The 13,107-nt window shown below is 44.1% G+C and overlaps 1 protein-coding gene across 1 annotated transcript in view; it reads right to left on the bottom strand.

Annotated features, from left to right (window-relative positions):
• Positions 1-13,107, bottom strand: part of fstl5 (follistatin-like 5) — a gene marked incomplete at both ends in the record, with an annotated part of 71,035 nt that overhangs the window by 34,403 nt on the left and 23,525 nt on the right. Inside the window, 2 exons of the mRNA XM_084459551.1 lie at positions 4,411-4,531; positions 5,466-5,647. Of these exons, the coding sequence (XP_084315677.1) occupies positions 4,411-4,531; positions 5,466-5,647 (303 nt within the window). The remainder of the gene's footprint in view (positions 1-4,410; positions 4,532-5,465; positions 5,648-13,107) is intronic.

Below are 13,107 nucleotides of genomic sequence, written 5' to 3'. Positions count from 1 at the left end.
CAGCATGTCTTTATAACTGCCTAAAACGTCATTTTAAATCACTATGACTTGAGCAACATATGATATTCACAAATGTAGATATTCAATGAGTACAGAAGGGCATGTGTTGCATGACAACGTCTCTTACTGATCATAAATTATTAATATAAATTATTATTATCATTATAAATAAAAATAACATAACATAACATAACATAAATCAATACAGTCTGTTACAGAGCAAGCAAAACGTACCACTATACCAAGTCATCTGCAATTTACAATCAAAGCAAACCTATTTATTTTTATATGAAACAAGCAAATGCTTGAATTTACATACTGTAAGTTTGGAGGAATATACTTATATGGTAAAAGAACAAACGTTTGAAAGATAAGGGTGTGTGTCCACCGGCGAGCTGTATGTAGCTGAACAGCGCCAAGCTTACAGCTTACAGATGAAAAACAAGCCAATACCTCCAGTTTACAGCTGGAGCTGGAGTTTAGAGCTGGCTAGGCTACCGATGTTTCATACCTATGTTAGCAAGAAGTGTCATGTTTTTGCAGACTGTAGATTAGTGTAACTAGCAAGTTAAAATAAGCTAGCTAACGTTTGCTAATGCTACCCTTCGCTGTCTCTGCAGTTTCGCCAAAAACTGACAATTGTCGTCATCACAACAGCCTTTTACAGCCTGCGCTCAACCCCAAAAAGTTCAACTTTTTTCAACAGCAAAAAAAGCCTAGAGCTCATGGCGCTATAGCGCTAAAAGCGCTTTGAACACAGCTATCGTCTCTATAGAGCCTTAGAGCTCATTGCAACAAAAACAGCGCCAGCTCTAAAATACAGCTTGCCGGTGGACACACACCCTTAGACACCCATTTCACTAACTAACTAACCCTGTTTCAATTAGTTTCAAGTCACAAAATACAATTTGTCATAGGTTTAATTGGGAAAGGGTACTCCCACAGGTATTGTTAATCTCAAATTGGCTATTATCTTTGCTACCTCACGTAATACTGGGGATCTCTCTGACGAAAATGAAGAGAAAAAAAAAACTCACATTCATATCTGTATAATATATTCAGCAGAAATGACAAATGAGCACTCCATCTATCATGAATCCAATTTAGCATCACTCCTTGAGGCCAGCATGGCGTGAGCTTGTCAAGGGAAAGCATGAGGATCCATTAATTGTCGTCGAACCCCGAGAGATGGAGAACACCTAACTTCTCTTAATGGAGGCGAGCACCTTGGAAGAAGCCGGTCCAGTCTCAAAGGGACTAAGCTGGGCTGTCGCTTTTAGACGTCTAATTATGATCCATGGAGAAGGGCAGAGCTTAAGACAACTCATGTCTGCGTACGTGCTGCAGGTCCCATGGTTTATTCAGCTTTACAGGGTACCAGAGGAAGACACTCAGATCTGGTTATATTGAAGACCGAGACCCACAATGCACCACCTGAATCGGTGACATGCAGTGGAATCCTACTTAAACGGGAAAAGCAATAAGCTTAGGATGTCGGGGAATCATAACGCCAAACTTCAGACCATGCCAACCCACAAGAGCCACACCCAGTAGAATGAAAGTGACAAATGTTGTGGGCATGAGGTCTGTCAGCTACCACCAAAGTTTGGAATGATACATTGGTGACTGAAAGACAAGCCAATACCTCCAGCACTGTACACATACAGTAAACAGATTCAAGGGTTTCCACCGCCCTCATGTTTTGACAACACAGTACCTCATCTGTCTTCCTGGATGCATTGTGCAATTATTCACAAAATGATTCAGTTATTATTCAATACATGTATTATTTTTTAGTGTGACAGACTTCATTCATCAGTAACATCATCTAATTAAATCCGTTTCCCTCCATTTTCCCTACTGCATGTTGGGTAAATTGATTTTTTGTCTGTTATCTGTGAGGGACAAATGAATAATGCATAGACATTAAAGTCTTATCTTCAACAGTGACAATGTTGCTGCACTTTGAATATTCTGCAAAGGTATGCCAGTTCCTATTAGGAAAACAGGTACACAGCCTGTGCAAGGCAGGTGCCATTTTAATGGGAAACTAGTTACCTACATTTACTGCTAAAATATGAAAAACTATACTGAACATGGACAGAATCCATGTATGTGAATGTTCTCCATTTTTTTACAGTACACTGTCATTACCAGCATTTATACTGTCATACCAGAATTTATACTATTTATAATTTATAATAAGAGTGAGCGGAAGTGGACGGAAAAGCTACTGTTTTATAGTCGCACACACACTAACCAACATCTATAATGCTGCTAATTCATGGAAGTATAACGTTAGCTGGCTACTGCTAATCTCACAATGGTGAAACTAGAATAGTACCTGGCAACCCAGCGCGCAGTACCAACGCTGTAATACTATTGGCTGGTATGATATCAACAGAGAGTCATTGTCGGGCCGTCAAAATTTCATAATGTAATAATTTCAGACAAAATATATTTTTTTATGGAAAAGCAATACTTTTACTCTGCAGCCGTCGCAAAGCCCTATGGATGTATTAGTATTTTATTTTTTTTAAATTTTAATCCACATATTAGATATTATACCTTTAAGCACATTATTGCATGGCTGAATCCTCCAGATATACACACAATTCATATCCTATTCATTTGGCAACTTCAGAAATTCATAAAATGTAACCAGATACACCATCCTTACGCAATCATTTTAAAAATCCTCAGAGATACAGATGGAGGGAAAACAGTGTAAAATTTAAATGAGGACAGGAGCAAAAGGCAGGCAGGTTAGTAGAAATACAGTACTCTCTAAGGATGGGGGAGCTGACACTGTCATATCAAATCTCTACATTTCTTTTTCAAGTTCAGCCTGCAGAAGCTTGGGGGGAAACTAGAAAAGCAGTTGGAGCAACTGCATCACAACTGTTCAAGGAAGCTCAGCTCTCTTCACATTTGCCGGGTTCCTTTGGTGGTGTTTCGCCTGAAGGGGTGTTCCCACACATAAGCCCGACTTGGAGAAGCGCAGACAAGAGGAAACTGTGCCAGCTCGCCATTTGCTTTAGTAACTTTTTCTCATGTCTTCTGGAAGTGCCAGATAGGAGACCTACAATAGAAGTTCATTATGGATTCACTCTCTTTGGCGGATATGTCAACAGAGGAAAATGTCAGAGGATATTGAGCTGGTTTTGAAATGTCAGACTGGTATGAATAGGGAAAAGGAAAGATGCAAAACAACTAGTGCAAACATAAATGTAACTTCCAGTAGATTTGGGGGAAGTTCCTGTCATCATTATGTTGCACAAAGAAGGGGTTCCATCATGAAGCTCCTTCAATACTTGTATTGGTCTTATACTGCAGTAACGTACACACAGTTTGGCATTAACCCATTTCACAACTCAGATTTGTGTGTTATAGAGGGTTTATCCGACCAAGCCACAAAGTCTCAACACTCAGAGAAGTATACTGTAGCAGTAGCTTCCCTAAAGATAGCAATGTCAAGCGTCATCTAATCTTAATTAGACACCATTTACTTTTATGGAGCTCATAAGCCTCATAAGGCACACGTTTATGATGGTGACAAAAGTAGTCCACCTTATAGTGACCAATTATCATTTTCTTTAGCACAGGCATCATCAGCAAGGCACGGCAAGTGTATTTGCAGAGCACATTTCAGCAACAAGACAATTCAAAGTGCTTTACATGAGACATTAAAAACATCGCACTTCCTAAGTGTTTTTGTATTGTATGCGATGCTGACTATTTTAATTTCCTCGGAGGAGGATCAATAAAGAATCAACAAATCAAATAAAGAATCAACAAATGCTCCATATAAACACCTCAATCCGAATAAAAAGGCTCAAACTGATTGAAATGTCAATCGGTTGCAGAGGGGTAGTGAAAACCTTTTCATAAACAGATCAAGTATCCTGTAATCAGTGAACCGGATCACTCTGGCTGTGTTCTTTCTGCGCATGCGCTCTGTCAAAGGCGACTATGTCTATTTATGGCAGGTAAAATGCTTCCAAGCAGAACTGGACTCACAACGGAGAGTTTGTTGTTGTCGAGTGTTGTGAAGCTGTGCGCTGGGACAACTTGAGAGGAGTACGATTGGTAGTAGTTGGTACTGTATAAGTAACAAAGTAGCCTATTTGTGACATTAGATTCGGGCAGATACATTGGTCTCTAGTGATTGATTAGGGAAAATTGAATCTCCCTCTCCCATGGAAATCAAATAGAGGGGCAGCAACGTCAGACTTAAGATCTCAACGGAGTGTAACAAGTTGACATTCTGTCTGATATCAAGCTATACCAGATCAGGATGACACTGAGAAAGGTGTCAATATTGTCACAAAGCCGCATACGGGTGAAAAGCAACACACTGACCTCTGACCTCTACAGTATCTTTATCACTACGGTTGCACTGTCACTCACCGAAAGCCGCGTAGAGCTCCTCCTTCGTCAGGTGCTTGTCGTCGTTGATGTCATTGTATTTGAGAAGGTCGAACACATTGCACTCTGACACGTCCTTGGACAGGCCTTCCTGCTTGATGACCTGCAACATAAGCACAACATTCAGATGACAACGTTCAGAATGTACGCCTACTAACGTCGGTTTAACGTTGGGAATGCTCCTACTGTGGGATAGATAAGGAAGATAGGGAAGACATTCTATTTAACTGTCAATTAAATCCTCAGTAATACACTATATTGCCAAAAGTATTCGCTCATCTAGCTTTACATGCATATGAACTTTAGTGACATCCCATTCTTAATCCATAGGGTTTAATATGACGTCGGCCCACCCTCTGCAGCTATAACAGCTTCAACTCTTCTGGGAAGGCTTTCCACAAGGTTGAGGAGTGTGTTTATGGGAATTTTTGACCATTCTTCCAGAAGCGCATTTGTGAGGTCAGACACTGATGTTGGACGAGAAGGCCTGGCTCGCAGTCTCCGCTCTAATTCATCCCAAAGGTGTTCTATTGGGTTGAGGTCAGGACTCTGTGCAGGCCAGTCAAGTTCCTCCACACCAAACTCGCTCATCCATGTCTTTATGGACCTTGCTTTGTGCATTGGTGCGCAGTCATGTTGGAACAGGAAGGGTTTCAGGGACATTTTTCAGGAGCTGGGCTTGGCCCCTTAGTTCCAGTGAAAGGAACTCTGAATGCTTCAGCATACCAATTGATTCTGGACAATTCCATGCTCCCAACTTTGTGGGAACAGTTTGGGGATGGCCCCTTCCTGTTCCAACATGACTGCGCACCAGTGCACAAAGCTCTAACCCCCAACTACTCAACACTATTTGAAATACTTTCGATTACTTCAGCATTTGCTTGAGTGGGGTGGGTGGGGCTTGCATATTTGTGAATAGCTGATTGGTTCCATTGTGCCAAATGAGCAATCATGCCTGGTGAAAGTAAATCAGTAATTCAAATAGTATATTGATATCCACATCTGGTCTCTAGTAAGTGTCCCCATTATATCCTCACCTGTGAAAGCTCGCTGCTATCCACATGTCCGCTACCGTCGGCGTCGAAGCGCTTGAAAATGAGGTCTACCAGTTGCTTTCTTGCGGCCATGTTGTCATTATGGTCTCCACGGTTGCCGGGGTCATGAAGCTCCAGAATCTTGCTTTTCAGCCTGCGATAGTCACTCAATCTGCAGTTATCATCTGGGGAAGAACGGAAGAGAGAAAGACAGAGGATTATTGTAGTTACTGAACAGGTCCGTAGCCAGGGGGGGTCGGGTGGATCGAACAAACCCCCCCCTCACGACCAAAGGTCCCGAAAGCCCCCCCCCCCCCCCCCCCCCAACTCGTACGCCAATCAAAATAATCTGTCAGCACCCCCCCCCACCCTTTTTATAAATACGTATCTGTCAGATACATGAAACCCTTTAGTATCCAGGGTCAAATAAGTCTACAAATTGCTACACCATGCTGCAAAATCTTAAAAGAAATTATGCGTAAAGGCAACACAGAGTTCCAAACGGCAGTTTTTAGTTTGACAGGCTTTCCTTAGATTGATTTAAATCCAGAAACACTTCAATGCTGCAGACAAACGAGCTACATCACCGTCAGACGGATGCATTCGATGAGCAAATGAATTGTGTCAGTGTAAAATACTAACTCTGAGAGTAAAAGAAAAGACTATTCTTTGTTTTCGCAATTCAAAAAGGGACACACCAAAAGAGGCACACAGATGAAAGACTCTGGGAGGAGAAATGGCAAGAACTAATTACTGGAATGGAAGTTGTTCGAACTTGTCAACACTTCTCTCACAGTTTAAACTTCTCCCTCCTGGGTTCGGTGAAGGATTACTTTTGTAACGACAGTTATATTGGCAGATGTCAATTAGAGAAGTGAACACCATTCAGGTTGAGCAGGTGCTACCGGCAGTAGCGAGCTACACTCCGTGACAGATGTCAAGACTGTACACTCCGGTATCCTCAACACCTGGTAAAGAGTGTGTCGTTTGGCTACAGAGCCCTACACATCATGAAATGGCCTCTATTTTGACAAGCCTCTGTGGCACAAAAGCTCCCTTCCTCATAAAATTGCAGAATGAATAAAAGATAAATGGCTGCTAGCCTAGCCCCGGAGATATGAAGGTCAGTGTTGTATAAAGCATGCACATAGACAGAATTGAAAGGAACACACAAACATACACACACACACACACACACACACTCAATAGCACAAACCGACCCATACAAAAACACATTCATCCATATTCCATACGCCACACAAAGAACAGAGAGCACTCATTAAAGTACATTTGCCTTCTAGTGCAAGTAACCTTTATTTTCTATACGCCCTCAACAGATAATACGCTTTCAAGAGTGGCGTCCTCTGAGTGAATGCCACCCACTCTAGCGGCTGCTGCTCCAGCTTCCAATAGGGGATGAGGCATCTGTTTGGATGAAGTCATCTGCCTCCTATCTACATACTGTAATGTACATTACTGTAAACAAGAAAAACTCAGAAGCAGACATATGCAAGATTACTCTACCTGTATTTTGAACGTATGCAAAGATCCTTTCATAGATTACTATTTTGAAGGTATGCAAAGAATTCCAGTGCAAGTCAACAAGCAAAAGTATGATTTTAAAGTGCAGGAGGCCCATGCAATCCTTTCATGTGAAATATGAAGCAAACTAAACTTAAGAGACTAAGTCCCTTTTGCATGAAATTATGACTTTATTTCTTCAGCACATCCAAAGCTGAAGGACGCGCCCTCTCTGGAGAGACACATAACCATGTGGTAATAGACCCATCAAAATGGAGACTCCCGTCAGAGTGCCTCTGTATAATGCAAGCTCTGTCAACACTGTTCATGTCCGAAACGCATGACTGCTTCCTCTCGCCCAAGAGGCGGTCCAATGCTGAGCTGTAGACACGGCCGGTCAGCTCTCCTGATGGGAGGGATTTTTTTTCAGCGTCACATAGCTACCGCCGTTCGGTTACGCGGCTCGCCAACTTTGTTCTTGACAAATGATTCTGGTCACGGCAGCCCTGGGTTCCGCTAAGCGGCTCGCTAAGCTCCACCGCGAGAGGTCCGATACGTATTATTAATTGTAATTTACTGGGGAAATCATTGGCGGGTCACGTCCCCTTCGGGAACGAGAATATACAGCAGGGCAGGGACATATATGCACGTTATATCCATCGTGGATGACTGACGCATATGTTCAGATGGTCAGAATATGTTCAGATTCATCTTAACAAGGAGGCCGACTTCATAGAGGAAGAGCAGTCGACAGGAAACCGTGACAACAGCAATCAAAGAAAGGATGGACCTCTTGGGTGATGGTGTTGAAACGAGCTTTGTTCTGGGGACTTGCTGCATGTGCAAATCACTTGTCTCTTTCTTCTATCAAGTCATTCTTGTTTTCATTTTTGCCAGTAATAGATGACAGGGCCTCAGTCAAGATGATAAGACGGAAACAGACGCCATGTCACACTGTCTGGTGACAGTTAACATCAATTTATTCAAATAAAATCCTCTGTAGTCTGCCTTCATGTTCCTGTTTCGTGTAGAAAGAGAAAAGCAGATAAAATAAGATGGTGAAAGAATAAAATATTGATGGTGTTCCAATTGGAAATATTGAATTAGTCAGTAAAAAACACATGAATAATATAGGAACAAAGAATTGTAATTAAATCCAAAATTGCCCAACCAGTATCCCTACCCGCTGACTATAAATATTGCAGTATCCAAGCATGTGTAAAAGCATTAGATAATAATGATTTCTACTAAATGAACAATGCCTCTTTACACACATTTATCATGCTTTGTCCGTGTGATCGCCCCAAGCGTCGACGGGACTTCTAGCAGGGCCTTCATTGTGTTCCGTAGATTGATGGGCATTTATCCCAAACCGCACAGGATATTGTGTGTAATAAAATAAATAAATAATGAGATGGCTGAAAGCTATTTCCGGCAGGGGGGAAAAAAAACCACACAGCATGCATCCTCTCCACAGCTCACTATCTCCGGGGCCATGACCGGCTCAACATCGGGGCTCTCGGCTGAACATCGGGGCCCCTCGGCTTCACAAGTGCTGCCGCTTTATTGATGTGCTGTAAAGAAACGGCCCGCGCAGCTCGATAGCTTGTATCATGTACAGCAAAGCCCCCCCCCTCCCCGTCCACACACACACACACACACTCACACACGCACGTGCGGTTCCTCCCTGCACGTCCCGCCACCTACATCCACACATCACATACATCACACCGAAGCAACGGGAGAACTCGGCTACCCAAATCAGAGGTCAGCGATTGCAATCTTTAAGACCAACTAGAGGTGGCGTTGCGGTAACACCTGGGTTGACCTGAGATGGATAGCTGGACAGCGGGCCGCAAAACTCCCAACAGCTGCTCCTCTATCTGGGACTACAGCCTTCTGTCGACTGTTAGTGTTTGCACCCAATGCACTCTGTATCTCCCTATGAATATGATACAGTATTGTTGACATGCAGCTGTGGCTACCCCGGTCCCTTCTGAGTTGTTTTTGCTGACCGTGCTCATCACAATTTCAGTCAGTTATGGGGTGTGTTGAATACAAGCAGCCCCTTTGCGAACCGAATCATAAAACCAGACAAAAACTATAACCCACCAGTGGTTTAACAAACTATGTTGACCACAAACATGGTTGAAGAACACCAACAGAACAGTCAATGTTCTGTGTGACCTCCCATGTGAAATGCCGTCTCTCTCTCTCTCTCCCTCTCCCTCTGTCTATCTCTCTCTCTCTTGCTTTAAGTCACACACAACACTTCTGCCCTTTCCTCAGCCCGTGATGAATATCTCCATTGCCGATAAGTAATCTCCATTGGCTGGATCTCCTTACTACTTACATTCTGTCTCTGTCTCTGTCTCCTCGCTGCTTCGTGACCACCTCCCTGGGCGTGTTGGCACCCCTTGTCGCATCTGTAATTTGCTTTCCTCACTCCTCTACCAGTCCCTCTCCCTCCTTTCATCTTCAATCCATCACTTCCACTCCCTCACTTTCAGGGGGCTATTACCAGCCAGGAGACTTGAATCCCAGAGAGGCACCTCAGTGAGTGTTAGGACTGCATAGTCTCTTATTGGCGCAACAGCTTCAAGTCATGCTAAGTGGCGACACTAAGTGTGTTCGTTATAACGCTACTGTGGCACACGTGATTGGCTATCCTCAAATTATTCTACCTGACGATCTATCGACAGCTTGCTTCACAGAGAGAGTGTCTGTGGGTAGTCTATCCTAATTAATTGTCACACATATCCTGAAACACAGCAGAGAAGGTTGGGCTGGCTGTATATTTTACAGGCTTGGCTAGAGGAGAACGTGGCTGCCGCTCTGGCCGCTGTCTCTCACAGCTGCGTGTGTGTGTGTGTGCGTGTGTGTGTGTGTGTGTGTGTGGGTGTTAGTGCGGCTGTGTGTGCGTGTGTAGGGGTGCGTGGGTGTGCGTTGGTGTGTGTGTGTGTGCAGGTGTGTGTGTGTGTGTGTGTGTGTGTGTGTGCATGCGTGGGCGTCGGTGCGGCTGTGTGTGTGTGTGTAGGGGTGCGTGGGTGTGTGTGTGTGTGTGCAGGTGTGTGTGTGTGTCTGTTTGTGTGTGTGTGCATGCGTGGGCGCGGCTGTGTGTGCGTGTGTAGGGGTGCGGGGGTGTGCGTGTGTGTGTGTGTTTGTGTGTGTGTGTGCATGCGTGGGTGTCGGTGCGGCTGTGTGTGCGTGTGTAGGGGTGCGGGGGTGTGCGTGGGTGTGTGTGTGTGCAGGTGTGTGTGTCGGTGCGGCTGTGTGTGCGTGTGTAGGGGTGCGGGGGTGTGCGTGGGTGTGTGTGTGTGCAGGTGTGTGTGTGTGTGTGATAGGTTGTGTACGGCTCTCTTCCCCAGAACAGGTTGATTCCCCTGGTGTTCATTAGGTAGGGCTGACTCCTTCAGTGGCGCTGCTTGTTGACATGACAGAGGACGACCGGCCCCGGGGCCCAGAAGAACAGAGCCTGCGCCCCACATCAAATCAACCCAGGGATCCATATCTATATTTGGACACGACTGGGAAGGACCAGGGGAGAATAGTACCGTATCCCTGTGAAACTCTAACTGCCAAACCAGGGGAGAATAGTACCGTATCCCTGTGAAACTCTAACTGCCAAACCAGGGGAGAATAGTACCGTATCCCTGTGAAACTCTAACTGCCAAAGCCAGGGGAGGTAAAAAGAAGCATTCATGCGAAGAATACAGTGACTGGTGGAGCTGAGCTTCTTTCCTAACAAGATGTCGGTGTGGACAAACATCTGTACATGGATGCAGAAAAATTCACACACACACTTACACACACACACACAGGTCAACGAGGTAAGGTTGGAGGTTGAGCTAGCCTCTCCCCAGTGATTGCTGGCTACACACTTCTGATTATCCCTCTTCAGAAGAGCTCATCTGAGACTCAAATCAATCCACTGCTGGGGTCTTTCCACACTTAATCTGACCCTTCGACCCCTTACCACATAACTACAGAGAGATGATTCATCAAAAGACTCTCTCTATTGATCGAAACATAATTAATGTCAAGAATGAATTGTCAGTTGCTAAGGGATTGTCTGTTCATTGATGTTCACAATCGAACCGCAAAGCATGAATGAACGAATCAACATTACTTTTGATGGGAATGACGGTCACCCCCTGGTGTCAGACAGTTCTTAGTGAAATAAATATTTTTGACAATATCTCCCAACCGACGTAGTCCCAGTTCAAATAAGTTACAGTTCTACAGCACTGACAGTCTGAGCCGTTCGCTGAGGTACTGCTCTTTCACCTTGGACCAAAACGAGAATTATTTCACATAGCAGGTGAGGTTTAGGTCAGCCAATATTTATTCTGTGTCCAAAGCACACATTCCTCTTGCTGATTGTTTGTCTGAAATCTGACTGGGCTCTGATATACGACGTCATCTGCGATATTGGCAGTTGGTTCAGTCATTTTCAGACAGGCGCTCTTGGCAGGGCCCTAATTCTCTCTGATGGAGCCATCAAGAGGACGTTCTTCACCAAAGTCTTCACGGAGATGCCCTTGTACCTGTACCTCCATGCCTTGTACATGCACAATTCCTTATAGTTTTCTTGACTAATGGTATAAATGACCTTCAACTTGTTTTTCCTCAAGTTCTCTATTTCATTTTTTTTTTTTTTACCACAGAGAGTGGTCGAAATAGTGTGCCAAAAGGCTTGTGTTACACGCTCTATCGATCACAGTTCCTTTGCCTCTCATGGGGAGAAATATCCAGTCCAGTCCAGAAACACTAGTGGCCAGTGTCTACAAACTCAATGCATTTGTCTGTGTCATCGGGTTGCATAGGTGTACTGCACATAGTTTGTGGCCCATGGCTTCATATTAGGGAGACGTCTTGGCAGTGTGCTGTACAGCCCCCCCCTAACACACTACCCCCACCCCCACTCACAGTTTCTCTATCTTTCTCTCTCGCTTACTCACAAACACACAGCTTGAATCAACCTTGGCAGCACTTGTTTGGTTTCATGTCTCCAAATTGTTCTGTGAGGATGAAATTGAGACCAGAGTTGGGGGATAGATAGATAGATAGATAGATAGATAGATAGATAGATAGATAGATAGATAGATAGATAGATAGATAGATAGATAGATAGATAGATAGATAGACAGACAGACAGACAGACAGACAGACAGACAGACAGACAGACAGACAGACAGACAGACAGACAGACAGACAGACAGACAGACAGACAGATAGATAGATAGATAGATAGATAGATAGATAGGTGTTGTTTGTTTGTGTGTGTGTTTGCCTGTTAGCAGGATTACGTAAAAACTACAGGACTAATGTAGTACTACTAATTTTCTCATCCAGGAGTCATTCTGGAGTTGATTCGAATTATGGGGCAGGTCCATGAACCGCCCAAACACGGCCGGGCTGGCCATTCACTTCCGTTCCGTTCATTTTTTGGACTAGGATTATGCAAAAATGACCAGACCCTTCGGTGGAGGGGTGTAGCATGGACTAATTTAGAACCTATTCAATTTTAGCGTGCACAGACCCATGAAATGCATTCAGGGGCAGAGGTCTGTGCTCTCTGGCCATTTCTAGTTAAACAACGTTTCGGTCAAAGTCAGGTTAAATCCATTTTGAATCACCCACTTAGACACTCATTTTGTTTTGTTTTGGATAGCATCGCACTATCCCTTCAACACATCCCTGTGCCCAGCAGGGGGGCGTTAACATCAAAACCGCTTTAATTGGCTAATTAGTCACATTATTGTTTTGTTTCTGCCGTCCAGCCTTCTTCATGCACGTTTGAATAATTGTCCATTTTAGTCCCATAATGAACATGAAATGAATAGGGCTAACTTTGAAGCTGAGCCCGCTATAAATACACACAGCAGTCATAGACAACTGAGGTTTTTGTCTGAGTGTCAAACCTGACACCCGAGTGCCTGGGCCCACTCATTTGATACGCATTTAAAACTGATCTGTTGTGCTCCAGGGAGCTACAGTACTTACAGTATGTGGGAGGGTGGTAGAGCCTACAATAGTTGGCAGTGCACAAATGAGGAGAATGTCAGCGACAAACTGTCAACTGTCGTCCGTTCTCAGCTCGCTGGGAACACGGATGATCATG

This window comes from Borostomias antarcticus (genome assembly GCF_949987555.1).
Source record: "Borostomias antarcticus genome assembly, chromosome: 28".
In the NCBI taxonomy this organism is placed as follows: Eukaryota; Metazoa; Chordata; class Actinopteri; order Stomiiformes; family Stomiidae; genus Borostomias; species Borostomias antarcticus.
This window is presented reverse-complemented; position numbering and strand designations above follow the sequence as displayed.